General features: G+C 46.1%; 1 protein-coding gene across 3 annotated transcripts in view; it reads right to left on the reverse strand.

Moving 5' to 3' along the window:
• The window catches only part of CHMP6 (charged multivesicular body protein 6), a 108,831-nt gene that overhangs the window by 43,534 nt on the left and 37,935 nt on the right, over positions 1–27,362 (reverse strand). The window contains exons 1-4 of one of the 3 annotated variants that reach the window (XM_085617417.1): positions 21,783–21,927; positions 21,497–21,691; positions 21,293–21,413; positions 15,326–15,435 (exon numbers count right to left, since the gene is read on the reverse strand). The exons of 1 other annotated variant lie outside the window; for it this stretch is intronic. In XM_085617417.1, the coding sequence (XP_085473543.1) occupies positions 15,326–15,405 (80 nt within the window). In that variant the 5' untranslated portion in view covers positions 15,406–15,435; positions 21,293–21,413; positions 21,497–21,691; positions 21,783–21,927. Of the gene's footprint in view, positions 1–15,325; positions 15,436–21,292; positions 21,414–21,496; positions 21,692–21,782; positions 21,928–27,362 lie in introns of those variants that run through there. One more of the 3 variants, XM_085617415.1, reaches the window with a different exon arrangement.

The following is a 27,362-nucleotide window of genomic DNA, read 5'->3' on the forward strand; positions in this document are numbered from 1 at the left end:
ATTGAATTTTTGGGGGAAAATGATTTGTGAAGATGTGTCCAACTTCGCCAACGTTATCAGCAAAACAAAAAACACTCTTCCAATGGAAGCTCTGACCCAACTATAACTACACGGTGGCTATCACCACTGTCTTATATTATTTATGGGAGTCAATAATATGCAGTTATGGTTCAAATGCACTTTCCATTGCAAATGCATTTTTGGATAATCCTATTGATTTGCACCAAATTTGCAAGTCACTTGGCTTAGTCAGCTAGGGTCCGACATACCAATTTTCATGCAGGCGAAAAAAATTAAAAGTGGGCGAGGATGCTGAAAAAGATGTGTTTTCCCATTTTAACTCCCATAAGAAATTTTGCATGTTCCTATAGCCAAAACTGCTGAATGGACTTGCACCAAACTGGACATGAAAGTCGAACTTTACTCAGAATGTGTGAATTCATTGGTTTTGTGTAAACCTGTTAGGTAGTATTTGAGATATAGCAAAACCAAAGGGGATGATGGACGGATTGTTGAACATTGCAAGCACTCACCCCCAGTCAACTGATCTGGGTTTAATCTATCATCATTCTTTAGCTCACTCCGCCACCCAGGTTCAGACATGGCCATATGCAAATCAGTCTCACCCTGTGCCTCATGGGAACAGTCCAGCTCGAACTGCCAAGCCATGTCTTCCCTGGACCGGAAACAATCATCCAGGGACCGGTTTCTGGCTAATCAGCCGTCATCAGCCAGGATAGCTTGAATCCAGTGGCAAAGTGAGCAAGGGACCCACGTCTGGGCATACCCTGCCAACTTAGGGCAAACAAAGCACAACCAAAGGGGATGATGGACGGAGTGTTGAACATTGCAAGCACTCACCCCCAGTCAACTGATCTGGGTTTAATCTATCATCATTCTTTAGCTCACTCCGCCACCCCAGTTCAGACATGGACATATGCAAATCAGTCTGACCCTGTGCCTCAAAGGAATAGACCAGCCTGAACTTCCAAGCCATGTCTTCCCTGGACTAGAAACAAGCATCCTGGGACCGGTTTCTAGCTAATCAGCCAGGCTAGCTTGAATCCAGTGGCAAAGTGAGCAAGGGACCCACGTCAGGGCATACCCTGCCAACTTATGGCTAACAATGCAAAACCGTGCTCTCCATGCCACTGGAATCAAGCTATCCTGGCTGAAGAGGAGTGAAACCCCGAAACCGGTCCTAGGATACTTGTTTTCAGTCCAGGGAGAACATGGCCTGGCTGTTCGGGCTGGACTGTTCCCATGAGGCACAGGGTCAAGAATGATTTGCATATGGCTGGGTTCAAACTGGAATGGCATGGTGAGCACAAAAACGATGGATTTAGGCCCTAATCTCTGTACTGGGGTGAATGTAGGACAGTGTTCTGCATTCTGTCCATCAACTGTTTTTGCATTTGTCACCCCGAGTGGGACGGATATGCCCAGACATGGGTCCCATGCTCTCAATGCCACTGGAATCAAGCTATCCTGGCTGAAGAGGAGTGAAGCCCCGAAACCGGTCATAGGATGCTTGTTTCCAGTCCAGGGAGAACCTCGCTTGGCAGTTCGGGCTGGACTGTTCCCATGAGGCACAGGGTCAAGACTGATTTGCATATGGCTGGGTTCAAACTGGAATGGCATGGTGAGCAAAAAAACGATGGATTTAGGCACAGACCTCTGTACTGGGGTGAATGTATGACATTGTTCGGCATTCTGTCCATCAACTGTTGTTTTTGCAGTATTTGAGATAGAGGCATTTAAAAGAATGTGCTGGTTGGCTTCTAATGGTTAATACACTTTTAAAACGAGGCTGTTTTAATCTCAAAGGATTTGCGGATCCAATCGGCAGATATCCAGAAGTTAAATAAAAAATAAATAAATCTGATTTCTCTTGTTGTCCTGTTGGACTCTGCGGTTCCAAAGGTGGAACCACGGACCTGAAAGGTCTGGTTCGCTGGTCGCAAAAAAACCATTTTTCTTGTTGTTGCCATTCCAGGACACAGATCACGGTCACAGCATCCTGAAAGAAAAGGTGAAAGGCCCCCAAGCCCTAGGTATTAGTGGGGGGGGGGGGGGGGGTTCGCTTTCTGGGAGCCCCCATGGCTTATATAAAAAAATAATTTAAAAGTGTCATGGCGTCTGTGGATCTTTTTGGGGATTCACAGTACCTTGACACCTAAAATGGAGCCTGGGATTTGCGGAACCTGTTTCAGTACCTTTCATGAATCACATTGGTGTAGTGTACTCAGACCTACAAATCCTAAAACAAAATGAAAACAAAACAGGACCTTTCCAAGGATGAAGCTCTGTGGGCAAACCACTGAGCTGAAAAGTGGTTAAAGGTTAGCCACTCAGTGGGTATGCATTGGTAATCGTCTTGTTGGCCAGGCGGCTCTGGAACCAACCCTGCTGCACAAGACTGAAGGCCTGGCGAAGCAGTTTGGAAACTAAGGGAGTCATTAAAGAAACCCATGAAATTCACTGAAAAACTACCATTAGTGGCTCCAAAGAGCAAAACCATAGAAATGTATGGTATGCAAGGCACACCATATCTACAGTTGACAGCCATGTATAAAACATGCATGTACAAATGGCACTGTAAAAATAAGCAGTCTACCACCAAGAATTAAACATGGCGGACAACTTCGTAATGGTATGCACTGGATACCACAAATGCTGAATTTCATTCGATTTGTCCTTTAGAGCAAAAACCATAACTCCAACTGTGCGATTTTCAGTAAATGTAACAGTTTTTGTTGGCCCGATTGGAGGCAATCTCCCTTCTCTATGGGGGAGAAGGGGAGGGGAGTCTGCTAGAGCCCAATCCTTTCTTGACACTGAGAAACTCCAGAAAACAAACCCAGACACCCCACCCCACCTATCCCCCAAAACAAAAGGAGGGGTTAATGTCAGCTATCACTGCCTCCTGTTACTCCCTAGCCGTTCCCACTGGCCATAACCCTGTTTTTGGATGTAGGGAGGGTGGTGGGAGAGCAGCTGGGATGATCAGCCAGTTCCTCTCACCCTACCAAGAGAAGAAGGAAGAAAGAGGAGAAGATTGGAATAAAGGGGATTAGGATTGTTCCTGGTTCCTCTCCTTTCAATCCCATCTTCCAGATTAAATTTCACACAACTCCTTCGTTTCACAATGCTTTTCTGCCCAAGAGAAACACTGTGAGAGGAATGAGCTATGGTTCTGTGCTCCAGCTAAACACTGTTTAGGTATTCTTTTCGCCTAGGAATAAAATATAAATAACGTCTGTCTCCTTTCTGGGGTACAGGCACAATACTTAGCCTCATCAAAGAGACAACTGCTGCATTAATTTTTTCTTGATATGAAAATATCCAGTCAGCATCAGTCTTCTTGCTGGAGCACAAACACACAGTTCAATGCACCAGCAAGGAGCCAAATGCCTTTTAGAGTTTTAAAAATTCAAACAGCAATTGGTTCCTTGCATAAAGAATGGTGTGTATCAGACCCAGAAAGCCACCAAATGCTGTTTGGATTTCTTTTAAGCCTAGGGAAATAGACATTTGCCATTTGTGTGCTTTATACCTACCTGCAATTTGTTTTGGGGGAGAGGGAAAGAATGATAAACTCATGGGACATACAATAAAGCTACAGATTGGTGAGAGGCATAAAGCTTTAGAAGGGAAGCGATGATTTGTGTATCTTGCTCAAATATTTTGCAAAGAAAGAAACTGAAACTATAGACACAGGGCCTTATTAAGAGTTTGGCGGTTCCATGGACCGCTGTATCGGCAGTGGCATTCCGAGCGTGGAGAGCTCATCTGTCCTACCACTGCATTACGAGTTGGGCGGATCGCCTTTGCGAAGACCGTCGCTGGACCGCAGAGACCGCCAGCAGACCGCCAGCAGACCGCAGAGACTGCCAGGTTTCCGATCGGGGAAAAACAGCCACCATAGGGTGGTACAGGGGAGCTGCACCGTTGTGCGTATTACGAGTTGCCTGTTCCACGAGAGGACAGCGGTGGTCCAACCACCTGCTTCAAGGTGGTGGTGACGAAGGATTGAGGTGCATACTCGCCCATTTCTTGTTCTTTGAAGCAGATCAAGAAAAACTGAAGAAATTAGCACTTCTTAAATCCATTTTTAGGTCTCGCCTAGGCAGCGTGTATGCGCTGCTCTAGGAGGGCCTTTAGCCATCGGTCTGCTCCTTTTCAAGCACACTCGTGCTTGTGCTGGCATCCACCTTTCGGGAGCGAGCAGCGGAGGGCGTGGTAATTGAAAACACAAGCACGAGTGCCTAAAAACAGCTGTTTGCAATTTGCCCTTTTTCTTCACTTCTGAACTGCTTGTTGTTGTTGGGACTTTGGTTTAGTTTTCACCATTATAGTGTCTTAAATGACGCGATATGCAAGTGGTCGTTGCCTTAAAAATCAAACTCGGTTAAAGGTGTTACATATAACAGAGAACATTTGGCAACTAAGGATGTAGCTGCTAATTATATTCTGTGGTCTGGTGTACATAAAGCAAGGTAATCGATGCACTTCACGCTGTGCAACGGCTGTTTGTACGCTGATTACAGAGGTAAAATATACCCCGCGATGCGAATGAACGTACACAATGTGCCGTCAGCATTGGCAAGGTGTAGAGAGTACGTGCAAAGACACATTGAACACCTCAATTACCAGGCAAAATGTCCCCAAGCTCCTTGCGCCCCCCACTTCTCCTAAGTGTGATGATCTTCGCAGTACTCACCAACATTGGAGTAGTCACAACACCCGGACCCGGCACTACAGAAACCCCCAAGCAGGTAGAGACTAGTTCCCATTAGATGAATGACCCTCAGCAACGACGTAAACATTACGTGACACGCGCGTCACGTCCTAGTTATGTGTCATTGCATGGAAATACATCAATAGCATATTAGTGGTGGTAACGGGACCTGAGAACAAGTACGTTGTACAGACAGCCAGGAAAGCTGTGCTGTCCATAAGACAAAACAGTTTAGAGAACCCCCTGTTTGAAACGTGAATGCAGGCGCTTGGGAGATTAATCTGCTGGGCTGTTTAGGTAAGGCTTGCAGGGTATCACGTGAGCTGTGACATACCTGGAATGATTAGGATGCTAGTGTGTGCTGTAAGGGGAGATTTATACAGGTACTCAGTTTAATTTTTTTATGAGTAAAATCCGAGTCATCCTAGAGACCGTGCCACGGTGTGAGTGTACTTGGAGTGGAAGTGCATCCCTTTGCAAAGGAAAGTTTCGGAAAGGGTTAGAGGTTGTTTCCTCCTACCGGCCTTCAAGCACCCTTTTTTTCAAACAAGCATTTACAATGCACTAGGTCTCGCATTTGTGACAGTTTGAGCTATTGGTATTGTAAATGACAATGTCTTTTATTTATGTGTTGTTTTTAAAACAGATAAATAAAAGGCATTGTCATTTACAATGCCAAAAGCTTAAACTCTCGCAAATGCGAGACCTATTGCATTGCAAATGTGAGCTATAAAAAAAAAAAAAGCGTTAGAAGAGGTCTAAGCTATTTGAGAAAATAGTGGTCGGAGGCTGTAATTAAAGCCTACTGAGCAACAACACTGTAACAGTCTTCGTGCAACGTAACTGGTGCTCCAATACCTCTGGATCAAGTTCGCTCTAAAAAAAAAAACAGGGGGCGTCGCCATGACCACAGTCCTCCCATGGGTTTCAGCGCCTTCCTTTCTTACGTTCTGAGTACCATGGTTCCAACTTCCACCCGGTTCCAGTTTCTCATCCAGGGGGCCCAGGTACCTTCCATCTCATGGTGATGGGCCTTTTGGTTTAGCAACACCGCAAGATCAGCGAACTACGTAGCCACCTTATATGTCTTGGGTGGTGCGTGTATCCCCAGCAGCCACCTCTCGATGCTCCCGTGCCGTCCTCCCTGTGATATGACATACCACCAACACACATCATATCACAACTCACCACTACATTCCACACCATGCCACTGCCCGAACGTCACTACACTAAGCATAACTTGCAAACAAAATGTACAGTTTTGTACACAGCAGCTACATTGCTCTACAACATACCTTAAAAACATTGCCAATATCACTTATAAGGTCCCAAAGGCGAGACCTATTGGCTATGCCAATGCATGTTTGAATTTACAGGGAGAGGGGTTTACAGTCACAAAAAGTGTCCTGCAGTCCCCGATTATGGTTTTTATATATTTTCAGGCTCCGTTTTTCATCCCTTGGTGCCGGCCGACCCAGGGCCAAAATGCTGCATGGAAGCTCCCCACACCAAAACATCTCTGGTGTCTACAGTGTGGGTACCCGCTCTACTTCAGTGAAAACCTGCCCATGTCTCATACCCTCACATTCAGAGGACAGGAGAACACAGATGTAGGTCACATCTTGGCAGGGATATGTTTCTGCATGAGGAAGGCTTAATTAGACACCCATATTTTTTAGGGAAAACGTTTAAAATCTGATAAACATCACGTTCAACACATTCTCCAGGCCAGACAATCGGGGTGAAACTGAGCCATCAGGGAAAGACACCTTAGGAAGTGTATATGTTGACAATTGGTTTTCATCCATTCCAGGGGTGATACCTGTGACCACAAAACAGGTAGCCTAAACAGGCATTTTCTTTACAGTTGCTTTACAAATTTCAAATGAACTTCACCTAACTAGTCGCTTGTGAGCATCCCATACCCATAAAAACTCATACAGATCTTGTACCACCAAGCTCAGAAGACCAAGTGGAACATAGATATGGGGCAAACCTTGTCTTGGATACGTCTCAGCATAAGGGACTCTGGAGAGAATTACCTTAATTTGGAAGAAAAATATTGCTGTAAACCTGACAAATGATGTGTTTAGTACATTCTCCAGACCGGCAAGGGAGGTCAGGGAAGCATCAATAGATTTATTAGCTTGTTCAGAATTGGAAAAAATAAACCTTTGTAATTTCCATATAGTTCTAAATTTGATATCCGACATCAGATAAACGGTGCACCATAAATAGTGATTCTGTCATAATTTAGTGATCTCTGCTTATGTTAATCCATTCTGAGGCTACATTCCCTAGGAAAACCAACCCATATTTGATATTGCCCCATTCCAGACATTCATGGCAACATTTCCTCGGTTAGATTTCAAGGATTTATAATGGTCTGGTTGGAAAAATGCCACAAAATATCTAGCAAATTTGCGAAAAAATAAAAAAAATATATCCACATTCTTCATGCTGCAATGAGATATTGATGTGGGGTTTGCACTAAAACACAGTCTTGAACGCGACAGAAAAACAGAAAAGGTTTATAGAGTGTACAAAAAAATGAAAGAGGTACCAGTCTCTGAACATCTTAACACCCGTTTCTGAATAAAAACCCTTTCACAGAGGTGTCCAAACACCCTGGTAGTGACAGGGTTAAGTGATTAAACCAATTCACTAAGACCTGCTCTCTTGGATCCTGGGTGAGTCGAGTGCATGTCCAGGGTTCTCCCTAATCAGTTTAAAATATACATTACGCTCATGAGATCTATATCAGATATATTGAAAATGCACCCCTGAAGTGTAGTGGAGCTTGGCTCACACAGTATGTTATGTTATTCGGATTTGTTTAGCGCACAGCTGCCCCAGCAAAGGGGCGTCCCGGCGCTGCAGCATCAGAGAGCGGATCCAAACCCTAAGACAGAGGAGCAGCAGAAAACAGTAAAATGGTCAAGCAAGCAAAAGAAAAAAACTAAATAGAGGGAAAGAGAAAAGTTTTGATCGCCTTCCTAAAGCCGGACAAACAGGTCATCCTACAAATCTGAACAGGCAGAGAGTTCCATAGCTTAGCTGCCAAGCAGCGAAAAGACCGGCCCCCAGCGCGAAGGCGTTTTACGCAGGGGACAATAACCAAATGCTGCCCCAAGGAATGCAGCTGACGTGCGGGAACATAAGGGATGAGCAAGTTACTAAGCAGACTGTGAGTAGCCAGCTTCAGAATCTTAAAGGAAAGACATAACGTCTTAAATTGAATTCACTCCACCATGGGAAGCCAGTGAAGTCTTCGAATGGCACTGGCATAGGAGCATAACCGCGGGAGCCCTAACAAGGCTCTAGCGGCAGCATTTTGATCACGCTGCAGCCAAGTTATTTCAGCTTGGTTAGCCCCTAATAATAGAGAGCTAGCATAGTCCAGTCGAGATAAAATAGCTGACTGGACAATCAGCTGGCGTGTTGGGGGATCAAAAAACTTTAAAAGAGGCTTAAGACCCCGTAGGAGTCCAAAGCAGGTGCCTGTAACTTTTTTTGTATGATCTTGAAAAGTGAGGGAGGAATCCATCCAGACCCCCAAGTTCTTAACCACAGGCTTGGGATTGGGAGGACTGCCCAGGACACTCGGCCACCAACTCTCACTCCAGAGGCTAGCGTTCTTCCCTACTAACAGAACCTCAGTTTTGCTTAAAGGTCCACTTCCCCTTTGTTGTTCTCAACGCCCCCCATCTTCCAGTTCCACCACTCACCGCTGCAGCGTCTTAAAGGAGGATACACTAAGTATCAGCCTTCTCCCCTGGAGAACAGTGACATTGCTGCCACTAGCCCCACATCTCCTAGAGCCTTCTGGAAACTTAATCCATCAGAGGTTCACATCCTCACATTCCTAGAGAGGACATGGCTTTGACTACTCCTGCTCATAGCCCTGTTAATATACTCTCCTTCAATGTCAACGGGTTGAAAAGCTATGTCAAACGACAAAGAATTATGGCCTATCTTAAACACAAGTGTGCTGATATCAAACTGCTCCAAAGGAGGCGGATAAGGAGAAGAGAGATTGGGTGGTGCAGGCTGTACACAGCTGTCGGACCACCCGAGGGATGCGGACAACCCACCTGCCAACAACAGCACAAAGAAATGTGTGGTTGCTATACTCTTTAGCAAATCTTTCCCACCCAAAGTGCTCCAAATAAGGACAAACCCAGCAGGGAGATCTCTATTTGCTAAAATCAAAACACTCCGAAACACTAATTCTGGGGTCAGCCTATTCTTCCAGTAAGCAAAACTGAATTTCTGGCACATATTTCAAGGCTGCTCACACAATTTAGAGACACAAGAGTAGTCGTGGCTCGGGGTAGGGAGACTGGAACATTGCAATCAATCCCATTTTAGACTGCACAGGACCCCCCCCCCCCCCCGACATGTGCAACTCCGCAGACCTAGCCATTCTGAAGACGTACTCGCTGATCATGGTCTCTCTCACACTTCAGATAAAGAATATTCCTTCCACTCAAGGGTCCATGGTACATCTTTATGGATAGACTACTTCCTCACACAAGGCTCCTTGCAACCCCTCCCATTCCAAGTGGACATCTTACCTAGAGGGGTCTCTGATCAATACCAGATCAGGCTATCCGTCCACTTAGGGCATAGATTAGCCACTGAGAGGAAATGGAGAATGAACAGGGCCAACTACAAAGCCCCTGAAGATAAGCACCTACAGAACTCAGATGTTCAGGTACATCTTTCTGAACATGCCCACTCGGTAAGCTCCCCCAGAAATAGGGCATGGCTACCTGGAGGGGTCTACTAATGTGAGACACTGTCATCACAACAATATTCCGAAAATGCCCACACAGTAAGTTCACACCGACGCAGGGCAAGGTTTCCTGTAGGGGCCTCCTTATGTAAGACATTGCCATCACAACAAAAGCCCTGAATGAGAGGAGATACCTGGATGAGGCCACAACCAAATCCACAGCTGCGTACAATCTAGCCTCTTCTGCCCAGGAACGGCATAAGTTGGAAGCAGACAAATTTACTCTTGAATAATCTTTATTGATTTTCAGCAGGTTATACAAGTAAACTTTATCCAACATAATATGCTTGGTATTACAGCACCGATTACAGGAGCAGCTGTGGTGGAGTGCCACACAATATCTTAAAACAGTATTCTTAACTACTGTCTGTCTAGAGTTTTCTGATCTCGTCTGCCTTATATTTGGGATGGAGGTCTAGTTACATGCAATCAGGTGTAAACAATCAGGTGCGGGTTAAGGGGAGCCCCATGGTCCATGCATTCCTAAATGCATCGCCTTCCCATCCATTTCTAAACATGAGTATGTAGTCAATAAGGATATACTTTATATGCGGGGATTTCACGTTGTTTTATGTTAAAAGTGCAGGGTATGGGTGTGCTTTATGTTGCAGTTAGATTTACTGTGTGCAGCTTAGTTTCTATGGCAGTCAGGTACTCCTGCCATTGCCGGGGTTAACCCGCGAGGGTATCTTAGGTGGGCTGGATAATTGTGTCTCATGTTCCCCAACAAGTGCTCTACGGAGATCTAGGAGTCATGATTGGATGTTGGGGCCCGTCTGTGACTTGAAGTTGAAGTTGAAGGGTTTTATAGAGCGCTCTACTACCAAGCGGTTTCTTGGCGCTAAACAAAGATTATCCAGGAGGGCAAAGGAAGGGAACTATGATGGGTACGCCAGGGAGAATGGGTGAATTTTAAGAGTTTTACGAAAGTGTGTGTAGGTGGAAATAGGTCTAATAGTAAGAGGAAGTGAGTTCCAGAAGTGGGGGACAAGGGTAGCGAATCTGGAGCCGCCAAATTTTTTCCTTCGATAGCGGGGAGTGCTAAGAAGGCAATGAGTAGAAGAACGAAGGGAACTTCCAAGACATAGCTATTCTGCGCTTTGCTTGCCCCAGTGCCAGGTCTAAAGATGTATTGAGATTCTTACGTAGGGTGCTGCGCTTAGTTATTCCGAGCAGAAAATGCAGACCCCAGGGTATTATCGGGGTGCCCGCTGCCTCCATCAATGTCCCAGCTAGGTCATCCCAGAATGTCCTGAGGCGAGGGCACGTCCAGACGAAGTAGGAAAACGTTGCTTTCGGGGACAGGCATAGTTGAATTGTGCATATTTCCACCTGGTATTCGTTGATCTAACTTTAGGGTAATTTATGCATTGCGTCCATTGTTGATCGGTGATGTTAGCTGCCAGTGACGTGTCCCAGTACTCACGCAGTGGGGCAACAGGGGTGTCAAGTTGGGTCTAAGAGAGATGTAAATCGCAGTGATTGCACGCCTACCCCGTCCATGTGTTAAAAGAGTTTGTAGAGGCTGAGACGTGGTGGGTTCATTGCGAGTATAGCCCCATAAATGAAAGAATTGCTGTGGCAGTGTTGCATGAAGCAGGAATGTCCCCGGTGGTACTCCATAATCGCCCATCAAACTCGCGAAGTCTTGTAATTGAGAGTCTGCAAACAGGTCTCCCCAGATTTCCAGGCCCATTTCCCTCCAAGCTTCGAGTTCCAGGCGCAGACAAATTTCCTCTTAACCAATATTGTACCTCTACTGCAGAGAGAGAATTAACAAAACTCAAATGGAGGCACTACGAGTGGGATGAGAAACCTGGTAGATTGCTGACCCTCCAATTATGGAAATCCCAACCATCCGAAATAAGCAGGTGGGGCTACTAACTTACCAAGAGGTCATCTTGGAGGACTTCACCTCATACTATTAGCCCCTCTACCAGTCTAAACCCCATTCAATCATGAGGAGGGTGGTCGCTTCAACTCCATCCACTTACCCTCTCCTATGTCCCGGACCTCCACTAGATCTTGTATTGAAGGGTAAAATTTCCGATGGGTGTTTAAAGGAATGAAGTATCTCAGGACCTACCTAAATAAGGGCCTTTTTCACATGGGAGAGGACAATGTGACCTCCTACTTGCCAAAACCTGGATCTAACTTTGGCAGATGGTCAGCCCTCTAGCTCTCTCTCAGGGGCCAGGTGCAGGCCGTAAAAAGGGTCATCACCCCAGAGTTTCAACTGTGATTTGAATGCTCCTGGTCTTGATCCCCAAAGCCATATGCACCTCCAACTACGAATGGATAAACTATAGGCACCCACACTGAATCAGGAGGGTTACGCCTGCCACACGTGTGTTTCTAATAAATCTATCGCCCACTACCCTTCACAGCTAACTTGCTAGATAAATAGGAGCTCGGACCCACCCACATGGGTTACCATTGAAAAACATTTCTTGAAGTGTGATAGGTCAATAGATGTCCTTTATAAGCATAAGGCCCATTCCCTGCAAAATGACAACCCAGTGATTAGAGCCATGCTGGTCCGCGCACAGCCTTCTGAAACCCAGCTCATGGCTGCATGCCTCTGCCCCTATATGGCACAACCATGGGATATGCATAGGAGGCCACCCCATAACCTGCCTCTCATGGAAGTCAGCAGGGATCATAAGAGTTGACCAAATGTTCGATGCAACTGGTTTTAAAACCTTCCAGACACTCCAGTTGAAGTTTGGCCTTTCCTAGTCTCAACGATGGTCCTTCACCCAAGTGACGCATTGCCTCAAAGGGTGCCATAGAGACAATACTGCAGAGGTCCACCGCTCACCCATATATAAGCAACTGGAAAATTGGAGGAACCATGATGAGCGGTGTCTGGCATATACAATCTACTTATAGACAACTTATTTTCCATGCCAGCCAGAGATCGCACTAAACAAAAGTGGCAGCTCACATTAAGATGAGATTACACTGCAATAAGACTGGTCCACCCTTCTCCACATAATGCTCTCCACCAGGAAGCCAAACTAAAATTCCACTATTTTAAGCTACTACATGACTGGTACTGGAGACACCAAAAAGTACATGGTGATAGCCTCCTACTGCATGACTTATGCTGGAGTTGTAGAGCTGGAAGCTGCCATTTACTACAATTCCTCTAGCAGTGCCTGGTACTCCAACAATCCTGGAGTGCCGTGCGTCAACCTTGGATGTATGAGGACTTTTTATTCACCCATCAATGCACCTGACCCTACTAAATAAGCACAATCATCAGTGGCTTGCAACAGCCCTCGCACCTGTCAAGGTGTGTATCCTGAGAGTCTGAAGACAACCCTCCCTCCCTACCCTAAAATGATTAATCAAACTGGTCATGGTCCCAGACTGTAAGCGGATAATCTACAAAATGAATGACCAAATAGGAGTATTTGATGGTATATGGAAACCTTTTCTTTTCCTAGTTCTACACCAGCCTGAGACGTATTGTAATTTACCTGGGACCTGAACGGCAAGCATTGTGCTAAATTCCCATCACAGCAAATCCGTATTTTGCAAGAATACAAAAACAGCGAAGGGAGATGTAAGGATATCCTCACGAGTAATTGTTCCCCCCAATCCCATATACGGCAGAACTGCCAGGTAGTCGGATAAATGTATGTTACATAATGGTTGTGTACAGTAATCTGTTCCTTATTAATCACACCACATTTCACAGGTGGACTTAACTAACTAGCTTCTTATTATGCATGGTCCTTTTTTAGCTTACTTTCACAACTTGTGTAATAATGATATTGTTTCTAGTGCTAAATGATGCAATACTACTAGCTGCATCTTTCAGTATAGTCTTCCTTGTGTGAAATTAAGATTTCCAGTAAAAAATAGATATATATGAAAACAAAACTGGAGGAACTCCTCCTTTTTAAATCAAATACACAAAACAACATTTCTTCCTGTTCATTCAAAAGAATCTCCAGTAAATATCGACAACTAGTTCCCTACTTCTAGATTCACCTCCTGCCACTGCCATTCACATCAAATTCTTTGGGATTCACTCAACAGCTGGATACGTTGCAGCAGACACATGCTACTGAACTTCATCTATTGTGGAAAATGAAATAGCCAATCACTACCCCTGTTTTCCACACAGTAGCTGAATTTCTAGTGTTCTCATAAGAGAGCAGAAGAAACACGCTCTATGGTCTGCCCAATACAGTCTCAGCACTGGAAACCCTGTGCTATGTGCAGCTCTAGATATTCTTCTTGAAGCAAACCAGCTGTAAAAAACACACATTTACAAGCAAGTATCAAGATTGGACATTGCTGTATCTAGGTAATATGTTCAATTTCCAGCAACTAACAGATAGCTGCTGGCCACTCTCATACAGTAGGGCGAAATGCAACCAACAGCAAAGATAGCTGGTAACTAGATGCCTCAAAGATGAAGAAAACAAGAACTCTAAAACAGGCTTCCTCCTCCATCACCACAAACGTTTCCAAGTCACGCCACTGACACCATGTTCTCCTTTTGGATACATGTAAAGGCTTGTTCAAATCTTACTTGTAAGGCAGATCCATACAATGTTTTTTTGCTCTAGTTCTACGTGTGATGTTTTAGGTACTCTCTTTCTGTCAGAGTTTGTTTGCCAGGAATGTGAAACATGCCACCGGCATTTGAGTTAGGGTACGCGAAAAATTTTAACCTGCATACATAGAGCATGTACAACATTGGCAGAAGCACAGCTACAAGCTGGCACAAGCTATACTGGATGCATTGGAAGCTTCTTTAGCACAGCATTTTTAATGCTTGCCTCCTACTCCATTCTCCATGCTTGATACAGACACTCAAGCTAAATACAGGCACCAAGTCACATTTATCAACTCGTGGGTGCACAAGACACCAGCTAACACCACATCCAACTACAACTCATCTGTTTGGAACAGAGTACAGTTAAGTGTTTCACAAGCCCTGAATACCTAGGCTATTCATGAACTGTGAAACCCAATCATGTGACCCACACAGGAGGTTGCATAAGAGGATAAACATTTTCACATCCATCTCACTACAGAGTGTTAGACATCAAGCTGCACTGCAAAACCATGTGCTAGTTGTAACACATTGAAAATACATTGAATGCACGAGTAAACGCTGAGAATTTACTATGCTGCTATTAATCTGTTACAAGTAAGTTAAGTCTAAATCTAGGAGCTCTTCCAATGTGCTGTGGTACGAAATTGCCCCATACAGTTCTAAAATCAACAGGATGGTCTTGTCATACAATATTACAAATCTTTCAGACAAAATGTGACTAGTAGTTTAACAAGTCAGTTATGTCCAGAGCTCTAATACATAGTACATGACTGTGCCCTTCTAAAACGTGTTCTGGTATTTCTATGCCCAATAGCAGTTTGGAGTGTGTCCACTCAGCAAAATAAGTGTGGTACCTGAAAACCGTAACCCACTGACTCCCCAGAACTTCAGATGGATAACTTTAGCTCTGTAAATGCCAAATACTCCTAATCAAAGTTGTAGCAAATTGACAGGTTCTTGTGGGCCAATTTACAGACAACATCCAGATTCAGGAATATGACAAGCAGATCACTGCAAGAGTAAGGGTGTAAAGATATCTGGAGCAAATTCCTTCAGACCTACAAATGTTAGATGAACTCTACCGCAGATCACTGCAAGCATTCAGTGACTGGCCACTCGGGACATATCTAAGTATACTGGACAGCCCTTCAAGTAGAACATTTGGAGCTCTGAGGAGGAACATCAGGCTTTAGAGCACACCACTCACTCTTTCTTGCCGTCCCGCAGAAGCTGCCGAGCCACTTCTCGTTCCTTCTCGAGTTGCAACATAATCTTTTTCTGATACATCTTTAGTTTATCCCGCTGCTGCTTGAGTTGCTGTAGAAGAAATGACACAGGAAGTCTCATTACACTTGCACAATACATTGTGGACTAAAGCACCCCTCAGGAGCATACATGTATGTCCCACATTCCATCAAGTCCTAAATTTGAAAATGGGTAGCAAGAGTTTTTCTTTCCTGGCATCCAATCCTATGGAATTGACTCCTATTCTTGGTACTATCCCTCAACTGACACATTTTCACAAGTCCCAGATAACTACCTTTTTTACAGCAGACTACTTGCTCTCTGTTTTAGACTCAAATGAGTGAACCAGGAATTAAGTCACATTTTCCCAACCCCCAGAGTTACCAATGCCAAGGGTACTGGGAAGTCTGGGGTGGGGAAAATGCAGCCCATTACGAGCAGGACCCTTAGGGTACAAAAGTAAATGAGGACTTGAGAAGGAATTTGGTCAATCCAGTTCCCATGGTAATTCCTTATTTTACACTGGACTGTGTTTAGCAAACAAAAACTCTGAGTGAAAATAGAAAAAACCTCTGGTAACAAGGGAATTAAGGGGCTGCTTGTAATGAGAGCATTTGTATTCTCAGTCAGGGCCATGCCACAGATTTGCAGGCGTATGTGCTACACTAAAAACACAATAACATAGCACCACATAAGAAGGGGTGTGGCTTGGCCAGCAATGGAGTCGGACGTGTTGCTGTAGAGCTCCGTCATCGGCTCCCTTCTCTAGCCCCATTACTCTGTAAATAGCAGCGCTACAGGTGCCACTGCCTGCTGGGGCTGATCCAGAGGTGGCCCTGACGTCCCGGTGAAGGAATGAGCAGTCGGCTGCCGCGGAACACCGAAGCGGGTCCCCCTGCCTCCAGCCTTGCCGAGAGCAGCTCCAGGACGCCGGGCGTAGCACAGTACGCAAGGCCGGGGGTTGGCTCCACCCCCTAGGCCCCGTCGGGTGCTGTGGCCTCATCTTGCCCAGTGCACTACTCACTGACACTTACGGCCCAAGACCGGCCCAAGACCGGCCCAGTCGGCACTAAGCGGCAAGACGAGTCAGCCTTAAACTACCTGGTGATAACCCCGCTGCCCATAAGACCGCCGGATGAGGGGTGGTGACGCCGGCTGTGAGTATCCACTCATGGTCGGGGATTGGCCCCACCCACTAGGCCTGACCGAGGGAGAGACGCTGGCTGGGAATGGTGACTTCGGCCTGCTGTTGAGGCCTCGGGCCCGCTGGTGAGACCCTGGAGCGGGGACGGGGGATGCAGGCGCTTGTGCCGGCCCGTTCCCCTGTCTGGACGTCGCATAAGGTGAGGAGAGGCGCTGGACCCAAGAGATCGCCCGGTCTGGAATTGGGCAGCGGCGTTAAAGCCACTTGCTGCGGTCATCCTGCCCTGATCGGGGACGTGAGGAGACATCTATGCAGGCCTGCTGGGCAGCAGAACATGACCCGCTTGCGCTGGTGCGCGCAGCCTGAGGCGCTGCGAACCAGATGCCCATCTGGGTGCTGACTGCCCAGTGAGAATCGGGACTACTGGGGCAGACTTCCAGACCTTGCCCACTGAGAACAGCAGAGACTGCAGAACTACTCATAGTGGCTCACGCTGGCGATCTGCCGCAGCACGTGCTTTTTTCCTCTGGAGTCCTCTCTAATTGGGATGCTACGGTCCTATGACTGGACATAAACAGACATCCACCACACAAAACACACCCTGTTCCCAGAAGTCACAGCGCCGAGTTCAGAGGTGGCGGGACCCACCTGACATCTTTCACATCACGGTTGTTGCGTTGCAGTTACGAGTGACACTGGTGAGTCCCATCCACCCAGTCCAGTCAATTTCTACATTTGCTCGCTGCGGATGGTGAGTGTGAACTCCGAGGACTGCTCCAGAGGCGCCTGACGTTCTCCATGTCACGAGGGGGCCGAACGAAGGTCGGCACCGGGGTGCGGCAGCCCCTCACACGCAGACTCGGGCACACACAGACATGATGGCGGGGCAGAGACAGTGGACCCTATGGCGCATAAACTTGACGGGGTGTTGGCGGCAGTTGAGAAGCTTGGAGAGATTATTAATCAAATCCGCACTTCCTAAGAAGGCAAAATAGATAAAGTGGCACTTGATCTTACGCTGCTGCACACAGACCACCGGAAACTCGCAGAACGTACTGCTGCCACTGAAGGGGACATTGCGGAGGTTTCACCGTAAGTATCCAAGGCTGAAAATAACATTCGCGATTTATTAAATCGAGTGGAATTCCTGAAAGACAGGGCTGAGGATGCTGAAGGCAGGGCCCACTGCAACAATGTATGCGTCTTGGGCCTACCGGATGGAGTGGAAGGAAGAAATGCAGTAAATTACGCAGAAGACCGGATCCGATCGCTGCTGCCAGGGGAGGCCCTATCTCCACAATTTGTTGTTGAAAGAGCACACAGGGTGCCTGCCAGGCCCCCACCTCTGGGCTCGAACCCAAGGCCGCTTTTAATCCGCTTGTTAAACTACAGAGATGGCATTCTCCAAGAGACTCGAAAGCTGCAGAACATACAAGTGGATAATCATAAAGTCATGGTTCTTCCCGAACTACACGTTCCAAGTCCAGAAACAGAGGCACTCATATCTAGCGGTGAAGAGACGCTTGCGACAATGTGATCTTAAATACTCACTGTTGTTTCCTGCGAAACTGAGGGTCATTGCAAGTGGTAAAACTCACTTCTTCAACACCCCGGACAGTGCAGAGGAATGGCTGGAGTCCTACAGCTCACCACAAACAGGGCGCAGAGAGGCGCTGCCAGAGACTGCTTTGCGGCGACGCCGAAGACGACGAAGGAAATCGCAATCCTCAACCTCTCAAGCCTCTGGCTTAACACCAGAGTTGATATTGAGCGGTCAATTCGAGAAGGTACAAGCAGTGGCGAATATCAGCGGATCGCTGGACGGGGAATCCGATTCGGACTCTGATCGACAGGGACCGCAAAGTGACGAGGAACTTTCAAACAATCTCCCTGTTTCCCAATGCTCCTGCGTGCCACCACATGTCACCCCGCAGACCTCTGACCATGTCGCTTGAGTATACGTATGTCTTGTGTCCATCTCTCCTCTCCTGCATGGGCTGAATGCCATACGTTTTCATTAGATACGCAAGTATAAAAGACTCTGTATGCTGTCTCTAAACTGTAACGGTTACATTTCGTAGTCATGCTGATATTGTTTCTACAGGGTCAATCCTTTAACCACCGACATGTTCTCCCTATTAGTTATTCCATGTATGGGGACTTTTTACACATAACTAGAAGGCAGCGGCCCTGTCCTACATGTGTTTGGCCAGAGATAGGATTAGCCGCATATGACAGTCCCTTCCTTTACTTTACTTATCATTTAGTTTGCTGTGCATAATAGTCTCCCCCAGACATTAGTTGTGTGCCATTGCTTTACAAGTTTGGGCCATTGCCTGTTGCAAAATCGCTCTCATGGCATTTTTGATTGTGTTTTGTTTATATGTTTACTATGCCATCTTTTCTCAACAAGGGTACGACTGTTGTACAGTTGATCTGCGCAGGGACTCACACTCTAGAATGACCTCTACATGCCTGCTGCCCACCTCCTCCACCCTCGGGCCGGACTGGACTACTTGTACCTCTGACACTTATCGGTTATGGCACCCACTAAGATAGGTACATGGAATGTGCGAGTTATCCATAGCCCGACACGCCATTATCTTATATACTCCTATCTCAAACGTCATCACATACACATAGCACTCCTCCAGGAGACACATTTGACTCAAGCAGAAGTTACACGCCTCCACAGACGCTGGAGAGGGCAACTATGTGCGACGGGCTACTCAGCATATGCACGGGGGGTTCTAGTGTGGGTGAGACCGGGTACTCCATCTCGAGTGATAGACACAATGGTTGATGGGGAGAGCAGGTATGTTTTAGTTAAGGGGGTACTTGACGGGAAGCCGGTAGCATTGGCATCACTCTATGCACCCAACACCGAGCAGCCAGCCTTTTTAGATCAGATGTTGCACAAATTATCCATGTGGCACGACACCCCTATGATCTTAGGCAGTGGTTACAACTGTGTGCCAGTAGCATTGGCATCACTCTATGCACCCAACACCGAGCAGCCAGCCTTTTTAGATCAGATGTTGCACAAATTATCCATGTGGCACGACACCCCTATGATCTTAGGCAGTGGTTACAACTGTGTGCCAGTAGCATTGGCATCACTCTATGCACCCAACACCGAGCAGCCAGCCTTTTTAGATCAGATGTTGCACAAAGTATCCATGTGGCACGACACCCCTATGATCTTAGGCAGTGGTTACAACTGTGTGCCAGACGTTTCCCTAGACCGATCCTTCCCCCCCTTGCCTGGCATTGCCACACACACAGCTGCGAAGGCATTCGCAAATTGGGCCACGCACTGGCGCCTCACTGACGTGTGGCGGCACAGAAACCCACTAGACAGGGAAGTCACCAGGACCAGATGGTCTGCCGACTGAATTCTATAAGGCGTATACACACATCTTAGTATTGCAGTAGTTGAAAGTGTACGAAACTGCACTTGATGACTCCACTCTTACCACCACGCAGAATGAAGCCCTGCTGGTGTCCCTCCTTAAACCTGATAAAAACCCCGACCTCCTGGGCTCCTACCGCCCGCTTGCGCTCCTCAACACAGACTACAAGATCTTTGCATCGCTATTAGCCAGGCGTCTTTCACCCTCAGTGAAAACGTTGGTACACCCTGATCAGAACGGGTTTGTCCCCGCACGGTGCACCTCTCTTAATATTCAAAGGTTTTTTTTAAGAGTTCAACAGTACGCAACACGCAGTTGGCTCCGATCGGGCTGCCTGGTACTAGACCTAGAGAAGGCCTTTGATTCTTTGGAATGGCCTTATCTGGCAGCTGTGTTAGGCAAATACGAACTAGGGGAACATTATTTAAATATGATTTGTTTATTGTATCAATGGCCCACTGTCCGGGTTCACACCGGTAATTTAGTCTCAGACCGCATTGGAGTGAGGCGTGGGACACGCCACGGCTGCCCATTGTCTCCGCTGCTGTTTTCCCTTGCTATGGAGTCTTTGGCAGTGCTGCTCCGCAGAGATGGCAAAGAGTGGGGCATACGGCTGGGGGATGGGCTGCATGCAGTTTCCCTATATGCAGATGATTTGTTGTTATATCTCCGGGATGTTACTGTAATCCCAACGTCCATTGCAGATATATTCAAAACATTTGAGGGGAAATCAGGACTCCGGGTCAATTGTGCCAAGTCAGGGATCTATTCAATTAACACCGACACAATAGAGCAAGATGTATTCCTGAATGGCTCGCTCCTCACGTGGTATCCCACCACCTTCAGATATCTTGGCATTTTTGTGTACCGATCGCCTGACAACTTACTAGAGGGCAATCTATGGAGAGCAATATCGGCCATACGAGCCCAAGCGCACTTTTGGAAAACGCTCCCACTGAACGTCATGAGCCGTATCACCCTGCTGAAAATGATCGTACTTCCCAAATTACTATTATTTCTCAAACCTCCAACTTTATGTCCAACCTAGGATCTTGCGGGAGCTGGAACGGTTATTTCGGGACTTAATATGGAACAAGGGGAGACAGAGAGTCTCTCTGTGGAAGATGTATGCTCCCACTAGCCAGGGCGGACTAGCTGTCCCCAACATGGAACTGTATTATTTAGCTGCCCAGCTTCAATGGGCGACGGAAAGGCGTTACGGTAGGTGTCTGGAAGACACAGCGACCATGCAACAGCCTTGGACCCACTCTCAAATCTGCCATCTGTTCCATCCCGTTGCAAAACTCCCGCGCCCACCACAACTACATTTAGGATTGGCTTATAAATGCTACAAAAGGTGTTTATATCTTACCCGCACAACGCTTCCATACACCCCAATTTTACCACTGCTGGGGACGCCAAGGGGCAGACTGGGTACATCGGAGGCAGCCTTGATGACTTGGCATGCGGCAGGATTGAACACATTGGGTGACCTATATAGAGACGGTGCGTTACTCACATTTGAGACATTAGTCACAGAGAATTAATTGCCGGCTGGACAATTCATTCTACACACCTCCCTTCTGAAGGCTTTGTCGATTGCCTGGGGGGATCCAACAGCTGAGCCACCAACACACTTAGTATTACAATACCTGCATGTCACGGGGGCGGGATCGCATGTGGTGCATTGGCTGGTGGAGGCGCTGCTTGCACATACGTTGAAGCCGATGCAACGCCTCCGAATCAGATGGGAAACAGATAGAGGTTGTCCCTGGAATGATAAGGAATGGGACGTCATACTGGCGGGTGCTAGAAACTCTAGGTTCAAACCCATTCAAACGTACATCATACAGGGGGCCTACCTCTCGCCTGACATGATAAACCGATATTTCCGCACCGCCGCCTCTGTGTGTCCGCGCTGTCAACATCCAGATGCAGACCTGCTTCATATGCTGTGGGCCTGCGCCTCCCTTCAACATTACTGGCAAGAGACAGTCATGGCCCTAGCTTCTTGCACAGACACAACATTTCCATTGTCATGGGAAGTCTGACTTCTAGGGCTCTATGACAGATCAAAAAAAAAACAAGGTCACCTCGAGATTCCGAGATTTAGATCTAATTACTGCAAAACATCTAATAACCAAGAAAAACACGGATTCCCCAGAGATAATTAGCTGGAAGCGTTCATTTCTAATATGGGCTCAAGCGGAAAAGTACGGCACTCCACAGAGAGGAGACGGCGGGGCTCTGTAAATATCCTATTGCGCAAGGCTGGGACACACTACTCACTGCACTATGCATCGGCAACACAATAGACGCAGATAATACCCTAACTGCTGATTCGTGACGGATATGTTAATGCCTCACTACTCAGTCAAGACGAGGAGACATGCTTTAGAATGTACAGACTAGACATTTATCGCGCCCCCAGCTCCATTGTGGGTAGACACACGCACCCCATTCGTTTCTCTTGACATAGAGGTCCCCTTTGCTGGATGGTAACTATGCTTAGTTATGCGCACTGTTCCCATTTATTATGTGGCAATGAATCGATAATGTACCCTCGTACCCTGTCAAGCGAGACTGATTTTCACTGTATTCCATAGATGAAAAATTTTCTTCTTATATTATAAGTTTCAGTTTAGTTTGTATAGTTTTAGAAAACATATCCTGTTGGTATTCATCAATGACTTCTTTTTCCATTCTGTCATCATATAATTCCTTTTCTCCCGCAGTGCAGTGCTGATTGGGCCCGAAAGACAGATTTTGTATGTTCATGATGTATATATACTTAGGATACTATCATAACAACTCAGGACAGATGTGTCATTAGTAAGATGTGCATAGAAATGATTATAATGTCTATACCATGATGTAGTAAAAATGAGAGCAATGGCACACAGGAACCCCTGAACTCATACTCACATAAGACGCAAATTACTACACAACGAACTGATGCAATGTGTACTATTATTTTATATATGTGTACTGTAAGTATGATATATACGGTTGTAAATTTTGTATGTAACCATGATGACAGTCATGTTAAAAAACAGAAAATACCAATAAATATATTTAAACAAAAATAGCACCACATAAGAAAACATGCAAAGAAAAGTCATTAGCTGTTATTTTTTATCAAGTTCTACATAAAAAATGATAAGAAATTTTGGAGACAACTGCATTTTCACCACTATCATTATCAGTTTTCAATTTCATATTCAGTAAATGGACAGCATACGCCTCCCGGACTATGTCCACCCTAATGGGACAACTTGAAGGGTGTGATGAAATGCAACACAAATCAGGTGGAGATTCAGAGTATCTGCACTACTCAATCTTGTATCTCCCCTGTAAGGTTGCGTTGTGCATATGGACGTGCTGAGCCCAAAGGCAGAGAGGAGGAAATGGTTTCTGGGAAGTTCAAACTGGAGAGAAAGTTTCTATAATGCCACAGGTGTAAATGTGATGGACTCACTGGTGTGGAGGGATAAAGGGTGTGAAATTTCTCTTATATGGTGGCCCAGGGGTGGGGGGTAGGGGGTCTCTAGGAAAACATGGAATTTGCAAGCAGCAGCTATCCTGCATCTTCTATGCCCCGAGGATCTGAATGGACCTTGGTAAGACGAGTATTCCTGGGCATGTGTTTTATCAGGATGGCTTATTTCCCATGATTTTGGAATGCAATTACAGTTTGCTCATAAAACAGATTTACCATGGTGCTATAGAGTGTGAGTGGCATGGGATCTAAGCATTCTCAAGATTCAGGCACTGCGCCTTATCAAACTCCAATTCTTTGTTTGGAGCTGGCCTGCTCTACCACCGTTACCAATATGGAGGAGAAATCAATGTGTTTTACAGATAGGAATTATATTAGAGGAACCTAATCATGACCTAGGGATTTCACTCAGTATATAGTGTCTTTAAAAGCTCCTTCCAAAGCTTGCTGTGGCGAACTAGAAAAAAACAAAAGGGAGCAGACTCCTCTGATTGCTTCTGGTACAAATGCTTAGGAATATTTCTACAATGCATTTATGCCCCTAACTTTCCCTTTAAAAATCACATAGGTGACAACAGATGGGCCGTATACAGAACATTCTGATACACTGGGGTTCTGACCGAATACCTACTTATCAAGGGTGGCCCCACCGCCTCTGGTATATATTAGGAATGCAAAGGCTGACCCTCACATTTTCAGCACAGAGCTCTTCCTATGTTGACCTCTGGTACCCTTTTATTCCTTTATTGATATCTGAATACCGAGAACTTACCTGCCCTAAATATCTTTGTCTCCTTCGTCTGAAAGACAGCATGACTACTCCACCCTCAGAGAGTACTAATTAGGAAGTAATAAACACTTTGCATGACTACTCCACGCTCAGAGTACCAATTAGGAAGCAATAAACACTTTGCATGATCACATCACCCATATATCATCTAGTTCCGAGGGGCGGGGAGTTACGGGATTTGTTATTTGTTTACTTTGTATTACATAATATAATGGAGCTATTTCTGTTCATTACAATGCTTTGTTACATGGTTATGACAAATTGAAATTAATAATAGAATGATCTAAACCATAAAATGCACTTGTGTTCCCACTCTGACTGCACCTATGTGGACCAGTTATTTGGCACATGTGACACCATTACTAATGTCACATTTACCTCTGGACAAATTAACCAGACACCTGCCTCTCCAAGCTAGCCCTGTGGAGTTGGCATGTGTGGTGTATTAAAACTCTGTATTCAACATATCTAAGCAAGTCTGGAGGCTGACCATGAATTGAAGGAAGATTAATACTAACCCTCTCCTAGACCTGGAGAGCCTGAGTGGTGAAATGGCACAGGTGACAGACTAACTTCAACTCTCTCAATTAACTGCTGCAAATTGGTGATAGCATGGGGGGAGGGGCAAAAATGTATACAGTTTCTCCATCTAGTCCAGGGGACTTCCCATGGGCAGGTTACAGATGGACCTTGCATTGCCTCTTCTAGAATGCACAAGAGGTTTGCCATAAGGTGGTGACAGACCTATAATTGCAGTGTCTGTAAGTGTTGTTTTAAATCGTTCTATAGACCTGGCAAGTGCACCCACTTACCCAGCCCAAACCTCGCCTTTTACTACATGTAAGTCACCCCTAATTGAGATCCAATGCCCCATGGGCAGGGTTCAGTATATTCAAAAGGCAGGACATGTACTGGCGTGTTTTACATGTCCTAATAGTGAAATACTGCAAATTTCGTTTTTCCCTATTGAAAGGCCAATCTCTCCCATAGAGTAACACGGGGATTGCCTTGAAATATCTTTTAATTGTAATCTCCCATTTGGAGCAGACAGAGTTTTGGAGTTTAGGGTCTCTGGACTCACTATCTAAAAATACATCTTTTGGTGAAACTGGTTTTGAACTGTAAGTTTGAAAATGCCACTTTTAGAAAGTGGACATTTTCTTGCTAAACCATTCTGTGCCTCTGCCTCTCTGTAGAATACACGTCTGGGTCAGGATGACAGTTGGGCTGCTTGTGCATTCACTCTAAACCAGGGGTCTTCAAACTTTGGGGCGCGACCCCCAGGGGGGCCGTGGAGTGATGCAAAGGGGGTCGCGCTTTCCCAGTCACACTTCTGCCCAGGCCCAATGGCTTCAGCCCCCCTCTTCCCCCGTCCTGTGTCTCAGCCCGGGCTGCTGCAGTGCAACTCAAGCTGCTGGGGGCTCAGCTGGGCAGTGTCTGGAGTCTTATCTCCGGCACGCCCGAGTTTTTCACAGGTCTTTAAAGACCATTTGCATTTTTACATGCCTTTGTAAACTGGTTGCAGAGGCTTAGATTTTTTTCCTGGTTCCAGTACCCCTGGGTCCCCACTTGGCCTATTCTTTACATTTGTATTTTACATTTACTGCTGCAGTGTGAGAATGCATTTAATGAAAAGGAATATAAAGTAGGGTTGCCAAAAGAAAAATGCCTGCCCTGTTTTGTTTAAAGAGCCTGCAAAGATCTCCTCTTGACACTAAATAGACTTATAAATAAAAAAGTATGTATGCATTCGTTATGTGACTTTTCGGTCTTTGTTCTCTTTAATTATCAGTATCATTGAGGCAGCCCTAGAACACAATTAAAAGTGGTTTCTATTTATATTTGCTGTTCGAAGTATGCACAGATAAGTGCTGAAAATAGAGCTTTAGGTGACTGCTTATTTTTGTACCGACTGGGCCATCAAAATAATCTGCTGGCATCCCTAACCATAGGAATGTAAGTTTGTCGCAGGATCAGCACATTATTTATTTCCTATCCGCAACAGTTTAACTTCGATCTTAAACTCTACGCCGCCGTCAATAACATGCTGAGCTACTTCATGGGTCTGGGAATGCACCCTGCATTCAGACAACTCATTCCTCATTCTCGCCCTTCACTTTCACGCTCACCCTGCACTCACAGCGATCACAATGCACCCACACTGATCACCATGCACTCACACCATTCACCCACTCACCCTGCACTCACAGTGATCACTCTGCACTCACAATGCACTTGCGCTGTTCACCCTATACCTCACCCTGCAGTCACACGAATACACTACTCATCCTGCACTCATGTGACACTTCACTCACCTGTCCCCCTCACTGCTCAATATGCAACTCACTCAAACAAGCCCATCAGTAATCATACATTCATTCATCCCATTCTGAACTTGCATCCGCACCCAAATTCATACGCCACCTCACTCACTCTGCAGTCACTCCTCGTGCCCTACTGTCACACGGTTGCATCTCACCGTGCACTCACATGGGCACTCTTGTCACCCACACAGTTTTGAGGATTAATGTGCCTGCTACAAAGAATATGTACCATGCAGATCACAGAAATGAGTGTGAGTAAACTATGAGTAGCGCTATAAAAAAATGAAATGTTTGTCAGAAAGGTGCTATAGAGAGATGAGGGTTACAACAAACAAATGATGGACGGAATGCTGACAATGCAGACATTCTCCCCCAGTCAAGAGATCTGGGTTAAATCCATCGTTCTTTTGCCCACTACGCCACCCCAGTTCAGACATGGCCATATGCAAAACAGTCTTGACCCTGTGCCTCATGGGAACAGTCCAGCCCGAACTGCCAAGCCATGTCTTCCCTGGACCGGAATCAAGCATCCTAGGACCGGTTTCTGGCTATCAGCCGTCATCAGCCAGGATAGCTTGACTCCAGTGGCGTAGTGAGCACGGGACCCACGTCTGGGCATACCCATCCCACTTAGGGCGAAAAGCGTTACAACAAACAAATGATGGACGGAATGCTGACAATGCAGACATTCTCCCCCAGTCAAGAGATCTGGGTTAAATCCATCGTTCTTTTGCCCACTACGCCACCCCAGTTCAGACATGGCCATATGCAAATCAGTCTTGACCCTGTGCCTCATGGGAACAGTCCAGCCCGAACTGCCAAGCCATGT

Source organism: Triturus cristatus, chromosome 7 (assembly GCF_964204655.1).
Source record: "Triturus cristatus chromosome 7, aTriCri1.1, whole genome shotgun sequence".
Lineage (NCBI taxonomy): Eukaryota > Metazoa > Chordata > Amphibia > Caudata > Salamandridae > Triturus > Triturus cristatus.